Source organism: Marmota monax, unplaced genomic scaffold (assembly GCF_021218885.2).
Source record: "Marmota monax isolate L192 unplaced genomic scaffold, Marmota_monax_Labrador192_F-V1.1 WCK01_AAM20220418_F8-fsc00480, whole genome shotgun sequence".
In the NCBI taxonomy this organism is placed as follows: Eukaryota; Metazoa; Chordata; class Mammalia; order Rodentia; family Sciuridae; genus Marmota; species Marmota monax.
This window is the reverse complement of record NW_026692418.1, coordinates 362,974-383,447: the sequence shown is the minus strand read 5'-3', so window position 1 is coordinate 383,447 and position 20,474 is coordinate 362,974. Positions and strand designations below refer to the sequence as shown.

Here is a 20,474-nt window from a genome sequence, read left to right as displayed (position 1 = left end):
CATTCTCCTTTCTTAAATCCAGGCTCATGTAGTCATTGTTATGATATGAAGGAGTAGCATTCTTCCAATTCTCTCCTTTTGTGTCCTTAGCTCATGTGTGTGTGTCCCCATCCCATGTGATGCTGGGGATTGAACTCAGGGCTTTGAGCATGCTAGGCAAGTGCTCTACCACTGTGCTACATCCCAGCTCCTTAGAGTTGCTTGGGGCTGGAGTTGTGGCTCAGTGGTAGAGCACTTGCCTGTCATGTGGGAGGCACTGGGAGATTTCTGTGTTCTGGCAGTAAAAGTAGACCAGTGAGTTAGGATGACAATGCCATGTCTAGTTCATGTTTTGGCTGCCAGGAATTCTAGTCCTTGTCAAGAAATCAGCTTTTCCTTGAAACATCAGAGGCTTTTCTAGAGTATGGAAGTGGTTGAGGAATGATTCTTTAGCTGTAGAGTAGGTTTGAGTTTAAGAGACTTCAGGTATAAGCTGGCATTTATTTTAGGGGAAAAAAAGCCTTTTAAGGTAATTTTAAAGCCTTATTGCTTTCCATTCTGACCTTTGTTGGAATACTATTTAAAGAATAAACTGCTCCAGTTTCAATTACACTGTGTTTACATATAATGTATCTAGATGATATTCTGCGGCTCAGGATGTTTGAATACATAGAGTTCATTCTGCATAGTCTGTTCTGTACATAGAGTCTTCTATATCATGCTCACACATAAATTGAAACCTGCTTTCTACTGTCTTTTTGCTCCTTTGGCACCAGCTTGGCACGAGTGTTGATCTGGTTTGAAGGAGAGGGATGGGTTGTAGCAGTGGAACAGCCTTTGTCCTGTATCATCTGCATATGATCAGTGAAATCTTCCTTCTACAAATACTAAAGATTATTAGTTACAAATATAATTCCACGGTCACCCTTGCCTCCTCCATGTATTCTAATTACAGTAACTTAGGAAGGGCCAACAATTCTTCTTAATAAAGAAACAAATAAAAAGGAGGCGTTAGTTCTTTTGTCACTTGGTGCAGCAAGGGGTATCTGTTACCAAAAAAAAAAAAAAAAAAAAAAAGAAAGTAGGCAATATGGCTAAAAGGGTGGTAACTGGAACCTCAGAATGTTATTTTTGCTTCATGATTATCAGGACTTTACTGTCATTTGGAACTAGAAGTTTACAAGATGTGATGAAAAGACAAAGGAATTTGTAGACTGGATAAATCTAGATAATTTGTTCTATAGTAATGAATTATATTTTTCATGGATGACCTACTTAGAAGCTGGGAGTCTCAGAACTGTAGCATGTGGTGTTGAACTGATGAATCACAGGCCTCTGTCTTTGGTTGTAATTGTGGCTTTGCTTTTAGTAGATCACTTCAATATTTCTCAGGCAAAATAGAAGAAATAGAGAACATTAAATAACTGGCTGAGAAAGAATAATTTTTTTCTTTTCTACATTAATATTAATACTTACATCAAGTATTTACTTCAAATGAATTTATATTGTACTTTATTTCATTATAAAATTTTATTTGTAATAAATTATAGATTTTATTATTAAAATGTTTATATATAATATTTGCACTACAATCTTTATGTTAAATATAACATTTATTTAGTATAATAATTTAAGAAGAGCTTGGAATTTTATGCCCTTATGAAAATGATTTTTTTTCTGGAGCAGTTAAAAATATGCAGAAAATATACTCATAACTGCCATTGTTAAGGACCTCTTTTTTTTTAAATTATAGATTATAGTAACTGTCATTTCAGTGCCCCTCCAAAAAGTTGTAGGTAGACACAATTTATTTATTATTATGCAGTTCTGAGGATCAAACCCAGTGCCTCACACATGCCAGGCAAGTGCTCTACCACTGAGCCACAACTCCAGCCCCAAGGGACCTCTTTTAGATTGTAGACTGACTTACGTGGATTTTAAAATTTGATAGTCTAAAATGTTTTTATTACTGTTAGGGTACTTCTCAATTAAAATTAGCTTTAAGAGGCCTATTTTAATTCTAAACATACTGCTACATTATTTCTTTTGTAGTCTTACAGGGTTATAGGTAGGCCATAAGGGAAATAAAAAGCCCTAGTTTAGATTCATTGAGCATTTCTTAAGTAAATTATATCTTTGTAATCCTTCATTAAAGTAACTATCATTTCAATGCCCTATAAAAGTAAAATTATTGATGAAATGTGCTCATATATTCCTAAATTCATTGTAATCCATCTCTCTTGTTCTAATTTTGAACTTTTTTAAAAAAGGAAATCACTCTTTATGTGGAAGATTCATGTTCTTTAATTTTTTTATTTTTAGCACTGTGAATTGAACACATGGGTGCTCTAGTATTGAGCTACATTCCCAGCCATTTTTAATTTTGACACAGGGTTTCGCTAAGTTGCTTACTACCTTACTAAGTTGCTGAGGCTTATAATCCTCCTCCCTCAGCCTCCTGAGTCACTGGGATTACGGGTAGGCACCACTGTGCCTGATTCATTTTTATTATTATTTTTTAAATTTTGAGATAGTATCTGGCTAAGTTGCTGAGGCAACTTAGATCCTCCTGTATCAGCTTCCTGAATAGCTGAGATTTAGGTTTGTGCCATTGCATGCAGCTGTATTCTCTGATTTTTAAAAAATATTTTGGTTCGTTGTTGATGGACCTTTTTTTTTTTTTTTTTCTAATTTATTGATATGTGGTGCTGAGAATTAAACCCAGTGCCTCACACATGTTAGGCAAGTGCTCTACCACAGAGCCACAACCCCAGCCCTGTTCTCTGATTTTTAAAGTCTTTTATTATCCAATGACTTCACAAATTAGGTGGGATTTAAGTGTTATAGTGTTGTTAATTGCCTCAAATTCTTTTCCAGATGAAGCAAAACATAAATAAAGAAAAATGTCATGCTTCTTTTTTAAATGTAGTTAAAAAAAAAAGTCATAAACAATAGAAGTAACTTACACTGAATTATCCCCAGTCTTGATACCATTGTCCATGTGCATGTTCAGTTCTTCAAACATAAGTAAAGCTGATTATTTTGGTCTTCACAATGTCTCTGAGGCTTGCCCTGTTGGAATAGACCTGATGGCAGCTTTGTACCTTGGCAGGAGCTTGTTGCTATTCAGGCAGCCAGAACTGCCCTACAGACTAATGAATTGAGCTGTGAAGAAATCAGAATTTCCAAATAAATTTTGGTCTTTCTGTTCTGAAAATATTGCTGAAGACATAGGGGGTCTCTGTGAAAAGTAGGAGACTATGATCAGGAAAAAGTTGTTCTAATAATGTGTTAAGGAGAGAGGTGGGCTGGGGATGTGGCTCAAGCGATAGTGCGCTCACCTGGCATGCGTGCGGCCCGGGTTCGATCCTTAGCACCATATACAAACAAACAAAGATGTTGTGTCTGCCGAAAACTAAAAAATAAATATTAAAAAATTCTCTCTCTCTCTCAAAAAAAAAAAAAAAATCCCCACTGATTTCTTCTAAACAAAAAAAAGGAGAGAAGTGAGGAAGAATGGTTGATTTTTTTTTTTTCTTCTTCTTCGATTTTTTGAGTTGTATATGGACATAATACTTTTATTTTATTTATTTTTATGTGGTGCTTAGGATTGAACTCTGTGCCTTACACATGCTAGGCCAGTGCTCTACCACTGTACCCCTGAGCTCCAGCTCCAGCCCCAGAATGGTTGAGTTTTAAGGGTCATAGAGGGGGAAGGGACTTTGAAGATAACATGGAATACCTGTTGCAAGCCTGAATTTTGCTAGGGGATCCTAAGCAATTTGGATTAAGGAGCAGTAAATCCATCACTTTCTAGGAAACTAGTAGCCTTTTATTGTAGGTGATTCACTTAATTTTGAGCACTGTGTAGTAGTTTCTTCTGAAACTGGTGAGGACCTTGGAGTGGTGGGACATAAGCAAAATTTCTTCAAAGGATATTAGGTGAAGAATCAAGAAATTATGGGTGTTAAGGTAGGCAAATTTCTCAAGGATCAAGAATAGGACTTGTTTTCCTCTTGGTTACCAAGGAGCATCATTGGAACCATTTTTGAATGTGTGCTTCATTTTTCCCATTCTTTTTTTTTTTAAATATATCTTATTTTTTTAGTTGTAGTTGGACACAATACCTTTATTTTATTTATTTATTTTATGTGGTTCTGAGGACTGAACCTAGGGCCCTGCACATACTAGGAAAGCGCTCCACCACTGAGCCACAACCCCAGCCCATTTTTTTCCCATTCTTAACATAGTAGGTCAGAGATAAGATCATAGAGATGTTTATCTTTTGTTATGCATAATCATGTGGAATTAGGATAGATATTATGGAAGTTGAGAGAAATACTACCTTGAACTATCTGAAGGTTTAGGGTTGCTGGGACTTTAAGCAAGGGCATTATGAAGGGAGTTATATAAGAAAAAAGGACTTTGAAATGTTGTATATAAGTCAGCAAGTTCTAGAAATTCCTGAGCTCTGCATTGGCTTGTTGAGTCCTACTTTGTTCTTATAGATAGATGAATGGTCTTGCCACATAACTTTCCCATACACAGTAAAACAGACAATTTGGATGTGTCTGTCATTTCTAGAATACTATATCTTACCTAATATAATATGCATTTTTTCTTGTTTTACACACCTGTTTTCTAGGTGTGCTGATAAAGCATATAATATAAGCAGTTAGATGGCATGTAGTCCATTTTTTTTTTTTTAAACTGACTTAACTAATGAGAAAATTGAGGCCTAAAGAGAGTCAGTAACCGTTCAGGATCATACTGATAATAGTGAAAAGCTGATTCTGGAATCCATATTTTCTGGCCCAGAAAGGCCCTCATGTAACTCCTTTAATTCAAATTTGTCATCATTCCAAGAAGAATTGTTAAGAAGTATCATACACTTCTTTTTTTTTGGTACCAGGGATTAAATACAGGGATGCTTTAATACCATATCCCCAGCCCTTTTATATATATATTTTTTTAGAGACAGGGTCTTGCTGAATTGCTTAGGGTCTCACTAAGTTGCTGAGGCTAGCTTTGAACTCACAATCCTCCTGCCTCCAGGTTCATTTATATACTTAATGCATGCTAGTTATTGTACTAAGCATTATATAGCTGTCATCTTAATTAATTCTCTTAACAATTCTATGAGGGTTGTCAGTACTAAATTTCATAGTTGAAAAAATTGAGTCTTGATGAGTTGCCCCAGAAAACACAGCTAAAAAATGGCAGAACAAGATTTTTGGTCCAATTCTGTCTCGTTCTAAAGCCTGTGTTCTTTTTCTTTTCTTTCTTTCTTTATGAATGTGTCACCAAAACAACAAAAACAAATACCCATCACTTAACTTAAGAAATTAAAAGTGTTACCTGTCCCCAGGAACAGTGGCACATGCCTGTAGTCTCAGAAGCTCAGGAGGATGAGACCAGAAGAATCACAAGGTTGAGGCCAGCCTGGGCAATTCAGCAAAACCCAGTCTCAAAATTAAAAAAAAAAAAAAAAAAAGTTACCAATCAGTTGAAACTCTCTTTTGATTTTGTTATCTTCTTTCCCTTTTCAAATCTGTGCTGTTAACCAATAAGCTATGCAGCTGCATTTTACTAAGGGCCAAGTGCCTTGTGATTTGCTGGGAGTGAGGGAGTGAACAAGAAAGACATATTCTCTGTCCTTGAGGAGTTTCCTATGGGTGATAGTTAAATAATTATTCCTTATCTTCTTGGAAATGCTTAATAGCTGGTTTGGGTAGTCCTTCAGGAAACCATTGGTGTGATTGAAGGTTGCCTAGGCACAACACATTCCTAAGACAGTGTTGTGTGTTGGGGATTGAACACAGGTTTTCTTATATGCTAAGTTCCTTCTCTACCTCTGAATTACACCCCCAGCCCTTAAATGAGTTACTTGATTTCTTGCTATGTTTAAAGACTTCTAGGAGAAGTAGATCTTTTGGTTTTTCCCTCCTCTCCCCTATTGTCCCCTTCTTTGCTTTTAAATAGAGTGGTTGAACATACCTCTTTTATGGTGATTTTTTTCTGTGTTTTTAATATTTTCCATATTATTCCCATGTAGTATGTAAGGCTAAAGTTTGTACTTAGGAGACAACCAGGTAAATAATTATCAAATGAACTAATAGTTTGAGTTCTACACAAAAAAGATGGATCATGTAGACATATAAGTTAATATTCTTTGTATGTTCTTTTAGTGTTTTTCCTTGTTAGGTCCAGGGGATGAGTGTGTGTGTGTATATATATAACTACTCTTTTTGGATAAAAGATGTGCTACAATGTTTTGCAGGTTTTTGAGATATAATTACTTTATTATTATTTTGTTTTTATTTTTAGTTGTAGATGGACACAATACCTTTATTTTTATTTATTTATTTTTATGTGATGCTGAGATTGAACCCAGTGCCTCACATGTGCCAGGCAAGTGCTTTACCACTGAGCTATAACCCCAGCCCCCATAGATTACTTTAATAAATACAAAATTTTCTTTCTCTTTGTGTTCTGACACTAATTCTCTGATATCTACTGGGTGTACTACAGTTCAGTTCAATTTTTTGGGGGGCCAACGGGGGATTGAATTCAGGGGCACTCGACCACTGAACTACCACCCCAGCCCTATTTTGAATTTTATTTAAAGACAGGGTCTCACTGAGTTGCTTAGTGCCTCACTATTGCTGAGGCTGGCTTTGAGCTCGTGATCCTCCTGTCTCAGCCTCCTGAGCCGCTTAGTTCCTTGCTAAATTGCTAAGGCTGGCCTTGAATTTGCAATCCTCCTGCCTCAGCCTCTCAAATCAATAGGATTACAGGTGCACCACCATGCCTGGATAGTACTAATTTTCTATTTCTATCTGTACTTCTATGCTAATGAGAATTCTACTACATGGAAAACTTTCCCTTCTGATTCATATATATTTATGGACTCATGGATTTCTATTTTATGAATTATAACCCACAATCATAATTATTTTGGAGGTTTAAATTGCTCCATTTTACTTTTTTTGGTACTGAGGGTTGAACTTAGAGACACTCAACCACTGAGCCACATTCCCAGCCCAATTTTTTAATTTTATTTAGAGACAGTTCCCCAAATTGCTTAGCACCTCTCTTTTGCTGAGGCTGGCTTTGATACTCCTGCCTGAGCCTCCCGAGCTGCTGGAATTACAGGCCTGCACTATCATGCCCAGCCCCATTGTACTTTTCAAAATCATATTTATGCAGGTATAAATCAACACATGTAATATGACTACGTTTTTGAAATTTTTTTTAGTTGAAGATAGACACAATACCTTTATTTATTTATTTGTTTGTTTGTTTATTTATTTATTTAATTTAATTTTATTTTTTTGTGGTACTGTGGATTGAACCCAGTGCTTCATACATGCTAGGAAAGCATTCTACCACTGAGCTATAACCCCAGCCCCTATGATCACATTTTATAATTATGAATGTGGATAGGAAAAATCCTGCAAGAATATAAACACCAGGCTGAGGTTGTGGCTCAGCAGTAGAGCTCTTGCCTAGCATGTGCGAGGCCCTGGGTTCGATCCTCATCACCACATAAAAATAAATAAAATAAAGGTATTGTGTCCAACTACAACTAAAAAATAAATATTAAAAAAAAAGAATATGAACACCAAGAATGGTTATCTCGGAAGTAAAAGTAACTGTAATTATTTGTTTTTTCATATTTTCTAAAATAAAAGTTTTACTACTAGAAAAGGTCAATAAATACTATTTTAAAAATAATTTTTGATAGTAAAAATTGGCTTGTTCTAAACTTACAGATGGTAACTGAAATTTATCTAAAGAATGTCAGGTTATGTGTATTCTTTGGCCAGGTGCAATGGCATATGACTATAATCCCAGCCTTGGGAGGCTGAAGCAGTAGGATCACAAGTTCAAAGTCAGCCTCGGCAATTTAGCGAGGCCCTAAGCAGCTTAACAAGACCCTGAAAATTTTAAAAAGGGATGGGGATGTGGCTCAGTAGTTGAGCAAACCCTTGGTTCAATCTCTGATACAAAAAAAAAAAAAAAAAAAAGTGCTACTGGAGAACTATAAATGGCAGGTAAGAGCTGAGGCAATTTAAAAATTCCAAAATTATTTTGCTCAATTTGTTTTTAGTAAAAATTGTTTTTGAAATCAAATAACATTAGAAAGTGTGATATACAACATGATACATCTGGTCTTTGTCCCCAATTTCTGGCACAGAGCTTCAAAATTGCTTTGAATTTCCTAATGATAGGAGTGTTTTTGTTATGAATAATGAGCCCCTTCAACCATACTTGAGTTCATCCTATTGAGGTAACTCATTCATGAAGGGGGTTAGTCACCAGAAAAACCAAGTCCCCCAAGGATGAATGAGGGAGTAATGTTTGAATTCAACCATATTAACCAATGATTTAATCAGCCACATCTACATAACAAGACCCCCTATAAAACCTCTGAGCATCAAAGCCCAGGAGAGCTTCCTGGTTGGTGAACATGTCAATGAACCAAGGTGGTGGCACACCCTAACTCCATAGGAAAGAAGCTCACAGGATGTTTACATGGTTTCAAAGGATCTCCTTCCAAGATACTTATTAATTACCAAAAGAAAAATAATAACTCTCCTATGGAGAAACCTCAGACATCACCATATCCAAGTGATCTAGCTAACATCCCCAGTCATGGGGCATCATCTGCTGTCTGCTGTGATGCACTGAGAAAAACATACTGGGATATTCCTGCCCAAAGGTTTAAAAGAATTTTAAATGTTAATGTTAGGAAAGACAAGAAAGGAAGGAAGGAAGGAAGGGAGGGAGGGAGGGAGGAAGGAAGGAAGGAAAAGAAAAGAAGAAAAGATTTAAGAAATTCTTTCAGGGCTGAGGCTGTAGCTCAGTGGCAGAGTGCTTGCCTAGCATGCATGAGGCCCTGAGTTCAATCCCTGGCACCACATAAACAAACTAAACAAACAAAGTAAAGGTATTGTGTCCATCGACAATTAAAAAAAAAAAATAATATATATATATATATATATATATATATTTTAAAGAAATTCTTTCAGATTGACAGCAAAAGCAACATTTGCTCTTAGACCATAAAAAATAAATCCTTTTCTGTAAAGGATAATGGTCAGACACATGAAATAATAGTATTGTGTTTGTGGTTAATTTCCTACTGTTAACAATATACATTGGAGTTTGCTTTCAGGAAATATGTGCAAAGATGTACTTATTTTCAAAGGGTCTTATGTAAACCTATTTGTAATAGATACAAATAAAGATATATAGAGAGATGGGAGAGGGGGAAAATGATAATATAAATATGGTAAAATGATGTTAGTATGTGAGGAATCTGAGTAAAAGACATGAATACTTTGTATTCTGCAATTTCTTTGTAAATCTGAAATTTTTCAAAATAAGTTTAATAAAGTAAAATTGAACAAGATCTGGTTGCCAATGAAATGGTGACTTGCATAATCGTTGTTTATTTATTTTGCTATATGAGGGATCAAACCCAGGACACTTTACCACTGATATACATCCCCAACCCCTTTCATTTTTTTTATTTTGAGACAAAGTCTTCCTAAATTGCTGAAGCTGACCTTGAACCTGTGCTCCTCCTGCCTCAGTCTCTTGGGTAGCTAGGATTGTAGGGGTACATCGCTCTGCCCTGCTAAATTAGTGAATATTTTAATTATACTATGTGATATTTGTTTATGTATGTGATATGCTGATATAGTCACCATTTCCTGTCTATATTATTAAGTTTTATTAGCAATTTTTTGGAAAATATAGCATAAGAGAAAGCATTGACTTTGCAATCTGCAGATAGATCTGCAACTAATATTTTTGTAACATCTTGAGAAAATTTTGTCTGTAGGTCCCAGGTTCCTTATCTGAAAATTTTGTGAAGAGCTATGTAATTTGGCATTGCTGCTAGGTTCTAGCAATTCTGTGATCATGGCTTTGGACTCACTGATGTAGTAGGAACTCAGTCACACTTTATGGTCAACCACTTGAAAAAGGCCCAGCCCTTCTCACACAAGAGAAGGTTTGTAGAAATCAGAGCTGGAAAACATCTATTAAAACATCTAATCTGTCTGTCCACTAGTACTCAGTTGTTCATAGCAAATCCTCTGCTATTTTGACCAGTACTCATTCTCCTTCCTGTGGTGTAACCATTGATTATAGCCCTTTCCTTTAGTCATCTAGGAAGAGATTGTGATTGTTCTTAACTCTAAAAATATCTATTCTTTCATATTTAGACTTTACTTTTAAAAATTATAATTTGCTACTATGGCAGAGGCTAATAGGCAAGTTGTTTCCTCTGGAATCACAAAAGAGTTTAGATGATAAACAATTGAATGTCTAATAAAAGTAATTACATGATAATAAAAATTATGTAAATACAAGTCAAATTTCAGAATAAAAATCAAGATTTTAAAGATAATATATTTAAAATGGAAAATGTAACAGGATTTTTTTTTTTGTTTTAAATATATTTAAAAAGAAAGAATGTAGGAATGTAAAGAAATAAAGCACTGGTATTCTGTTGATGAAGATATAAATTGGTTTATTTTAGAAATAATTTATCTATTAAAAACAAAAATCATGCATCATAACTAAAATTCTTAAATTCCACTACAAGGAAATTATTTTGTAAAAATACTAATTACTGCATTGTTTGTAAAAGTGAACATTTGGATTGTTTCCAAATACTTTCATTAAAGTGACGATTTTTATTTTCACAGCTAGAGTTGGGAAGGCATCATTCATTATGTCTTAGTTAGTGAACAATTTCCAGAACAATCCAAATGTTCACTGTTGGGAAATCACATTAATAAATTATAAAACTTTATACAATGGATTCTTATATAGAACTCCCAAAAATAACGTTGGAGGTTTTTTAATATTGATATGAAACAGATTTATTATTACTATTTTTTAAAAATTACAGATATATATATATATATATATATATATATATACACACATACATACATATATATATGTATGTACATGTTTATGTATGCTTTTAAATATTTTATTAAATTTGGATGCCTTTGATTTTAGCTAATAAGTAATATATTTCCTCTCTGGCTGCTGGATTTGAGCTTATATAGAACCAAACACTTTCATTAAAGTGATGATTTTTCTTTTCACAGCTAGAGTTGGGAAGACATCACTCATTATGTCTCTGGTCAGTGAAGAATTTCCAGAAGAGGTAAACATTTTGATTTCTTTTCCATATTTAGAATTTTTTTAAAAATTATCAAAAGTAAGGGCTGGGGTTATAGCTCAGTGATAGTGCGCTTGCCTCATGCATGTGAGGGGTTTGATCCTTAGCACCACACAAAAATAAATAAAATAAAGTTATTGTGTCCATCTTTCTTTTTTAAAAAAAGTAAGAGCTGGAATAGTGGCTCAGTGGCAGAGAGCTTGCCTCACATGTATGAGGCACTGGGATTCATCCTTATCACCACATAAACATAAATAAATAAAGGTATCCATCTACAACTAAAAAATATTTTTAAAAATTATCAAAAGTAAGTTAAAGTGAAATAACTCTTACTTTTAAAAAAATGTTTCCTTTTCAACAGTTGAAACTTTTTTTTAGTTGTTGATGGACTTTTTATTCATTTATTTATATGTGGTGCTGAGAATCAAACCCAGTGCCTCACACATGCTAGGCAAGCACTCTATCTCTGAGCCACAACCCCAGCCCCAGATGAAACTTTTTAAAGGTTTATATTAGTTTATAGAGGCATATCTGAGAAAGAATCAACTAGATCTAAGTTTACCAAGTCCTTTGTGTTTCCTGCTTTTGACCTTGTCTAGGACATTTGTCATCTTGGTGCCTTAGTTGTCTCATCTGTAAAATGGAAGTTAAAAGAGATAATGAGATTGTATAACTCATTCTTAAAAATAAAATGTTACTTATAAGCCCCAAATATAAAAGAGATGATGAGTATTCTGTGAGTTGAAATTAGGGTGAAAAATCTGGATCTCTGCTTGTTTTCCACTGCCCACTCTTTTGAGTGTTTTTGCAGAACCACTAGAATTCTAACACACATATTTGGAAACATTTATCTACCTACCTCATTTTACAAATGAAGAAACTAATTCATTCTTCCTTTGCTCACCTAAAAGAATTGTTTTGGATCACAAATGAGATGAGCTTAGTAATAGTGAAGTGCCACGAAAAATCAGGTGGTTTTATTATGACTGACAGTATATATTTATTTCCACTTTCAAAGTTCTAGTGTGAGAGGCTGCTAGCTAAAAGTTAGGCTATTGCTATGGGGAATGGGATAAGTGGAATAGAATGAAAATGATTTCTGTTTTTTTTTTTCTTTACATAATATTATTATTAGTAACACAGTTTGCATTTACCCCTTCTTTGCTCTTTTTTAGGTAGAAATAACTGTGTAATTTCATTGTTCAGGTAGAAATTTGATGTATCTTGTGTTAGTTTTTTTTGGTGCTGGGAATTGAATCCAGGGCCTTGTGCATGCTAAATATGTACTTTCCCACTGAATTACATTTCCATATGATAGTGTTTTCAACATCCACAACAACCATATGACCATTCATTGTTTCTTTTGCTTCCTGCCCCCTTAAATAAGATAGTCAAATAAGTAATTACTTAGTTTGAGAAGTGAAGTATATTTTCATTTGTGGAATTGTTAACATTAATTTATAGTCAGTTGGGAAAGAGGTATAATACCTAAAGGTTTTCTGCAAAAATTTGACTTAGTTTAGAACTATTTTAGCATTGCCCTCCTGAGTATGGATAAGAGATTTTTAATTAATTTAAAAATTATATAGTCTTGGGCTGCAATTGTAGCTCAGTGGTAGAGCGCTTGCCTTGCAAATATGAGGCACTGGATTTGATCCTCAGCATCACATAAAAATAAATAAATAAATAAAGATATTGTGTCCATCTACTACTAAAAAATAAAAATATTTTAAAAAAAGAATTGTTTGCTAATTTCTTTCTTTTTTTTATATATATATATATAGTCTTGGGGCTGGGGATATAGCTCAGTTGGTAGAATTTAGGTACACTCTACCACTGAGCTAAGTGGTTCTTTCTTTCCAGCCCCTTTTTATTAAATTTTCATTTAGAGACAGCATCTTGCTAAGTCTCTGGGGCTAGCCTCAAACTTGCAGTTTTCCTGCCTCAGCCTCCTGAGTCTGTAACTACATATGTGTGCCAACATGCTAACTGAAAAATGAGATTATTAAGCATATGGCACATTAGGCAGCCAACTAGTTAACTTCTAGAAGTTAATTTGATAATTTACTGATTAATTTAAATATTGCTTTGTTTTTTTGTGGGTTTTTTTTATTTTTTTTCAGTTCTTGAGATGGAACCCATGGCCTTGTACATTCTAGGCAAGTGTTCTACCACTTAGCTACACCTCCAGCTCCTGAAAATTGTGTTGGATTACCATAGCTCCTCGTCTGTAGAGTATCTTAGGCCTTCAATAAAATAGAATGAGAATAATATATTTTAAAAACTAATGTTTGAAACACCAAATTAATTTAAGAATTGTTTTTGTCTATATCGGATAAAAAGTGTCCTTAATATGTCTTCTACCTACATAAGTAGAAATGTGCATTGTTTTTCAAAAGAAAAACCTTTTTTAGTTTTTATTATGCTATTAAAAAATGTTTTTACCATATGTTTTTCATATATATTTGCATCTGTGATGAGTAAAAAAAATAAGAATTTAAAAAGTTAAAATAAGAATTTACAAGGGACTAATATAAATAAATTTATATAATCTGTTAACGAATTTGATAATATCCCCTAATTTTTTCCTTTTCTGCGTTTGTTTGCAAAAAAGGTTCCTCCTCGGGCAGAAGAAATCACCATTCCAGCTGACGTCACCCCCGAGAGAGTTCCAACACACATTGTAGATTACTCAGGTAATGGATGTCCTTTTGTAGGTGAAGCTCTAGAGTTAGTTTAATAGTCCTGAAGACAGTCTTATTGAGCTTTTAAAAATTCTCAGAGGCTGAGCAGAGTACATGTCTGTAATCTTAGCATCTTGGGAGACTGAGGTAAGAGGATCATAAGTTCAAAGCCAGCCTCAGCAAATTGGTGAGGCCCTAAACAACTTGGTGAGACTTTGTCTCAAAATAAAAAAAAATAAAAAGGGCTGGGGATGTGCTCAGTGGTTAAGTGCTCCTGGGTTCAATTTCTGGTACCAAAAAAAAAAAAAAAAAAAAATCAGAGAGAGATGGTCCTTTCTCTGTTATAGTATATGATATTCCCCTAATGTCTCTTTCAATCCGCATCCCCCATTCTACTCCCTACCTAAAGCCTCCATTTGGTAGTTCTGTGTCCCCAAAATACCAAATTGGGTTCCATAATAATAAAAAATAAGGAGGAAAATTAAATGGCAAATGATATATAAGTCATTACCCTGCTGAAATTGGCACGTTTACAGAAAGAAGTTCTGGGTCAATTTTGTTGTTATCCATTCAGGTATGTTTTGATGATTTAGAATTCTGAATTTAAGAATATATTGAATTCTGAATTTATTTTTTGTCAACTTTACTAGTCGGCTTTCTGTTACTGACAAAATACCTGAGATAACAACTTAAGAGGAGTAAATGTATACTTTGGCTCATGGTTTCAATCTATGGATGCTTGGCAAGGTTGCTTTTGGACCTGTCATGAGGCAAGCCATGATGATAAAAGCACATGATACAAAAATGTTTACCTCATGGTGGTCAAGAAGCTTAGAGAAGGGGTCTGAGACAAAATGCACCCTTCAAGGGCACATCCCCAGTGACCTAATTTCTCCAATTAGGCTGTATTTTCTAAAGTGTCCATCACCTTCCAATAGTCCATTGAGCTATGAATCTATAATTGGATTATCCATTTATTATGTCAGAGCACTCGTGATCCAGTCACCTTCAGAAGGTCTCACCTCTGAACACTGCTGCATTGAGGATCAAGACTTCAACACAGGAGCTTTGGGGGACATTTAGGATCTAAATCATATCATCAACCTTTGTCACAAATAAAATAAGTAAAACATTTGTCAACTTGCTTATATATCAGAAACACATCTATAGTGCTTTCAATAACTTAAAAACTTTTTACATAATACTACTTACATTTTATTCATTTAATTATTTCTGATCTAGAACTTTTTAGAACATGGATATAAATATAATGATAATACTTTGGATAAATTGATATTCCATATATTTTCAAAATAAAACACTATAACTGTTCTGTCCATTACCTATGGCCATTCTAAATTTTAAATGTTCTATAGCTGGGTATGGTGGCCCATGACGGTAATCCCAGCAACTCAGGAGGCTGAGACAGGAGAATCACAAGTTTGGGACCAGCTTTGGCAGCTTAGTGAGGCCGCAAGCAACTTAGGGAGACTCTCTTTCAAATTTTTTTAAACAATTTTTTTTAACATTCATTCATTCATTCATTTATTTATATGTGGTGCTGAGGATCCAACCCAGTACCTTATGTATGGTGGGCAAGTGTTCTATCACTGAGCCACAGCTCTAGCCCTCATCTCTCAAATTTAAAAAATAACAAAAAGAGCTGGGGATATAACTCAGGGGTAGAGTACCCCTGGGTTCAAATTTATTTTTTAATTTTTAATTTTTATTTGTAGGTGGACACGACTTATTTTATTTATTTATTTTTATGTGGTGTTAAGGATTAAACCCAGTGCCTCACACATGTTAGACAAATGCCTTAACACTGAACTACAACTCCAGCCCTGGTTTCAATTCTCAGTACCAAAAAACAAACAAAAAATAAAGTGCTATAAATTTAAAATGCGGGGCTGGGGAAGTGGCTCAAGCGGTAGCATGCTCGCCTGGCATGCGTGCGGCCCGGGTTCGATCCTCAGCACCACATACAAACAAAGATGTTGTGTCCTCCAAGAACTAAAAAATAAATATTAAAAAAAAATTCTCTCTCTCTCTCAAAAAAAAAAAAATTTAAAATGCAAGTATATTTTTAAGTGTTAGCATAAAAAATGTAAAAGTATCTCATTAATTTTTCTATTGAGTGGGAGTTTTAATTTTTTTAATTTAATTTTTTATATTTTGGGTTAAATAAAAATTAATTTTACCCCTTTTATTTTTATTTTTTTTTTTGGTATTGGGGATTGAACTCAGGGGTGCTTGACCACTGAGCCACATCCCAGCCCTGTTTTATGTTTTATTTAGAGACAGGGTCTCACTGAGTTGCTTAGCACCTTGCTTTTTGCTAAGGCTGACTTTGAACTTGATCCTCCTGTCTCAGCCTCCCAAGCTACTGGGATTACAGGCATGCGCCACCATGCATGGACTCTTTTTACCTTTTTAAAGATAACTACTAGAAAATTAACAATTACATATGTGGCTTGCATTGTATGTATGTTGAACAGCAGTATACTAGAAATTGAAGCCTCACAACTAGCTTTATTTATAGAATTATTCTTTTTTGATACACACAGCCTTATAATTTGATTAATTTAATTATTAGAATTGAAGCCTTGTTGACTACTCAACATATGGAAAAATATTAAATATACAGCCTTTTTTTTTTTTTAGCATAGTATAACATACCATTACTAGTTTCTTTGTGAGGAATAACAGGCATTTGGGGGGAGACATGTAACCTAAAATGATCTAAATTAATTGCTCTTGATTTCTTTGCTTCCTCGTCCTAGCTCTATCATGTATACCCTTTGAGAGCAGTTCTGGCTAGAAATATGTGCTTGATTCTTCATTGTCATGCTATAGTTTTGCTTCTGGGTCCTGGTTATTATTTCTTCTACCTGCTATCTAGATTGTAAGCTTGTATTGACCAGATTCTCACCTGGCCTTTTGGACCCTATTATATAGACTCACTCTGAGCTTCCGACTTTAAAGCACTCAGTTTTCTATCTTGAGTTGCTGATCTCTTTTGCCTGACCCTTTGTAACCCTGGATCAGATGCTGGCCTAGATTTATCACACAATGTCTCTGCTCTTCTATGCTCCGGCTACCTTCTTATGGATGTGTCTTTTATCATTAGCCAGCTTCCTTATCTTAGTTCAACTTTCTCTGATCCTGGGTTACTCTGGTCTTTGCTACCCAGTCTTGATTTCTTTGCTTCCTTATCCTAGCTCTATCATGTATACCATGGTAGAGCTATACCATGGCATTTTGAAGGATAGTAATTGGTGTCACATGTATTATAGGTTGACTATTGGTTATAATGAAAGTGTTTAAAATGTGAACATTGACTTTTTGTCACTTGTAGAAGCAGAACAGAGTGATGAACAACTTCATCAAGAAATATCACAGGTAAGTTTAAAAAAATAGTTGTATGTTTTTGTGGAAAAACAGTGATGACCCTAAGAGTGTGCTTTTTTCATTTTCTCACTTAGCAAGAATTTTCAATTCTTTGTTGTTGATGCTAATTTTGAACATGTTTTTATTGTGGATCCTTAGGAATATTTTACTCTTTAGGGGTAAGCTTTTTTTTCCCCTTCAAAATTTTTCTGCCTTTGAGCCAAATATATTAACTAGTTGGTAATTAAATGCTAATGTTTGTATTTTTATTTTAAAATGACATTAATTTGTTAATTTTTCTTCTAGGCTAATGTCATCTGCATAGTTTATGCTGTTAACAACAAACATTCTATTGATAAGGTATAAATATATGATTTTTTCCCATTATATTTAGTTAAATTTCAATGGAGCACTTTCAAAGTTGATCCTCAATTTAGAATTTTAATGATTAGAGGACAAAATTTTTAATGATGATCTACATCATGACTTTGCTCTTGTTCATTTTTGTTTTAGGTAACAAGTCGATGGATTCCTCTCATAAATGAAAGAACAGACAAAGACAGCAGGTATTTTTTCTCTCAAACTTTATATTGAAAAATTTCAAATAGGAATTTTACCAAAAAGATGTGAGAAATAGTAATGAACATCTGAAAACCCTTCACAGATCCATCAGTTGTTAACATTTGCCACATATGCTTTGTCAGTTCATCTGTCTGCTTACATACCTCCATACATCCCCACACATCTGTTTTGGGAGGAATCACTTGAAGCAGTAAGTATATTTGAGAGCAAAGAAACGGCACTATGCTAATAATTCATAAATACAGACAGATTAAATATTTTGATAATCTTACATTTTTGTTTCTCAAACTGCTGCTTGAAAGTCTCAGTTTTAGAGTGTATCCTCACCTGTATTTTGTGTGCACACACACACCCTCTATTTTTATGGTGGTGCAGATTGAAATCTAGGACCTTATACATGCAAGGCAAGTACTCTACCACGGTGCTAGACCCCCAGTAACCCTCTGTCCTATTTTGTACTCCTTTGATGAAATAGGGCATCATCGTTTACTCACGGTGTGGGCAATTATAGTTGATTGTATACAGTGTAGTGTATGTTAGAGCAGGAACTTTGAAAAAAAATGAATAACCCTTGAAATCTGGTTTGACCCTTATGAGCTTGTAGACTTTGACTTGTTAGTTTCCTCATGTATAAGTGAGGATAAGGGTAATATCTGTCTTAGCTACATGTGGTTATATTGAGAATCAAATGAAATAATGCATATGTAAGTACTTTATAAATTCTTTAAGGAACTCTTTAGGAATTCATAAAGAAAGATTTCTTTGTAATTCTTTGGAAGATATAAGTATGACAGGGAAAAAGTAAGAGAGTGTGCATTCTGTATTTTTCTGAACCAGAATAGTAGTTCTGAGCATAAACATTTTAAATTTAAATGGAAACAAAATATTTTCTTGCAATATTATTTAATTGGAATAACATTTATGAAGCGCATTTGAGTCTTAAATGTTAAGAAATTCAAACTCATATTTATTAATTGAGCACATTTGGTCCTGTACTCAATTTTTTAAAAATTTATTTTCAGTTGAGCATTTTTGTCTTTTTAAACTCTGAAAGCCTAGTTCTTTCTTTTTTTTTTTTTTGTTTTTTGGAGGTTTTTTTGTACTGGAGATTGAACCCAGGGGGTGCTTGACCACTAAGTCACATCTCCAAACCCCTGTTTTTTGGAGGGAGGAGTACTGGGGTTTGAAGTCAGGGGCACTCAACCACTTAGCCACATCTCCAATCCTATTTTGTAATTTATGTGGAGACAGGGTCTCATTGAGTTGCTTAACACCTTGCCATTGCTGAGGCTGGCTTTGAACTTTGCCATCCTCCTGCCTCAGCCTCTCGGTTTGCTGGCATTACAGGAGTGTGCCACTGCACCCAGTCAAATCCCCAACCCTTTTTATTTTTTATTTTGAGACAAGTTCTCTCTAAGTTGCTTAAGGCCTTGCTAAATTGATTCCCTTGTCTTAGTCTTAGTCTCCCGAGTTGCTAGGATTAAAGTTGTATACCACCATGCCCAGCTGAAAGTCTGGTTCTGAACAGATTAATGTGATCATTCATCTGTTTTACTTAGTTATGGAAGAGCAACTTTGGACTGAGATGGCATTGTAAGTGCTATGCCTAATAGCTCCGATGGTGCCTTCTTATCATGGTTTTAAACTTTATGGTGACTTATTGACAAGACGGAAAGGGGAGAGTGGACCCTTCAAAGATGTGGTTCCCACTGCAGTAGTCTCTAGTCAGTTGTGGCATTTTAACTTTAAATAAATTAAAATTAAATAAAACTAAAATTATAGTTTCTTCAATATGTTTAATCACATTTCAGGAGCTTTGTAGCTACATCTGGCTAGTTGTTAACAGTAATGAACGGGGCAGGTAAAGAATAGTCGCACCATCATAGAATGTTATATTGGACAGGGCTCCTTTGGAGGATCCAATACCTGTATGCTCCTGATATTTGTTCTTCTTCATTAAGCTATTTCTGGGAGGGACTCTTCAGAGAAGGCATTTCTGTATACATCTGTTATTATAAACCACTATGTTTTTGGAAAACCTTCTGGATTGGTTGGGAATCAATATTTGGGTAATAGAGTGGGTCAGTTTCTTTAAGCATGATGGTCATAGCAGGGAGGTAAACTAAATGTTTCAAGGATTTCTATTGCAGTTTCGAGTTCCAGCAAGATAATTTGCTTTCTGCAAGCTGTCTTGTAGGATTCCCAAATAACAGTTCTTCATTAGACTGATCCTCTTTGATAACCTATTTCGATTTCCCACAGTCTTCTCCAGATTTCACTTGTCTAAAACAAAATCTTTAATTCTCTGCCAACCCACTCTCCCACCAAGAAACAAAACTCCCTCCATCTTCGATGTCTTATGGAATCTCTTCATTTTCTCTAGCCAAAATCCTGTATATTTTTCCCTTTCCTTCAGCTTCTGTGTTTATCAGATACTAATATCTGTGTTAGTTGTACTCCTAAAATGTCTTAAATCTGAATATTTCTTCTTCAACTTCACTTGAATGCTCTATTCCAAGCTATCAGATTTTTAAAAAGCCTTTTCTAAGTGGGCACAGTGACATGTGGCTCAGGAGGCCGAGACAGGAAGATTGTAAGTTCATGGGTAGCCTCAGCAACTTAGTGAC

General features: G+C 34.7%; 1 protein-coding gene and 1 long non-coding RNA gene across 12 annotated transcripts in view; one reads left to right on the top strand and one right to left on the bottom strand.

Moving 5' to 3' along the window:
* Nucleotides 1-20,474, top strand: part of Rhot1 (ras homolog family member T1) — a 69,978-nt gene that overhangs the window by 4,955 nt on the left and 44,549 nt on the right. For 10 of the 11 annotated variants that reach the window (XR_009226679.1, XR_009226680.1, XM_046442927.2 and 7 more), the window contains exons 2-6: nt 11,118-11,176; nt 13,806-13,887; nt 17,234-17,277; nt 17,572-17,625; nt 17,779-17,831. Coding sequence is in view for 8 of the 11 variants with exons in the window: in XM_046442927.2 (XP_046298883.1) it covers nt 11,118-11,176; nt 13,806-13,887; nt 17,234-17,277; nt 17,572-17,625; nt 17,779-17,831 (292 nt within the window). In the remaining 3 variants the exon portion in view is untranslated. Of the gene's footprint in view, nt 1-11,117; nt 11,177-12,380; nt 12,398-13,805; nt 13,888-17,233; nt 17,278-17,571; nt 17,626-17,778; nt 17,832-20,474 lie in introns of those variants that run through there. The other variant, XM_058578784.1, reaches the window with a different exon arrangement.
* On the bottom strand, nt 2,840-11,826 carry LOC131424135 (uncharacterized). The gene is made up of 3 exons (XR_009226681.1): nt 11,754-11,826; nt 5,338-5,445; nt 2,840-3,144 (listed from the first exon to the last, which is right to left on the bottom strand). It is a non-coding gene; the product is annotated as an uncharacterized LOC131424135 (long non-coding RNA).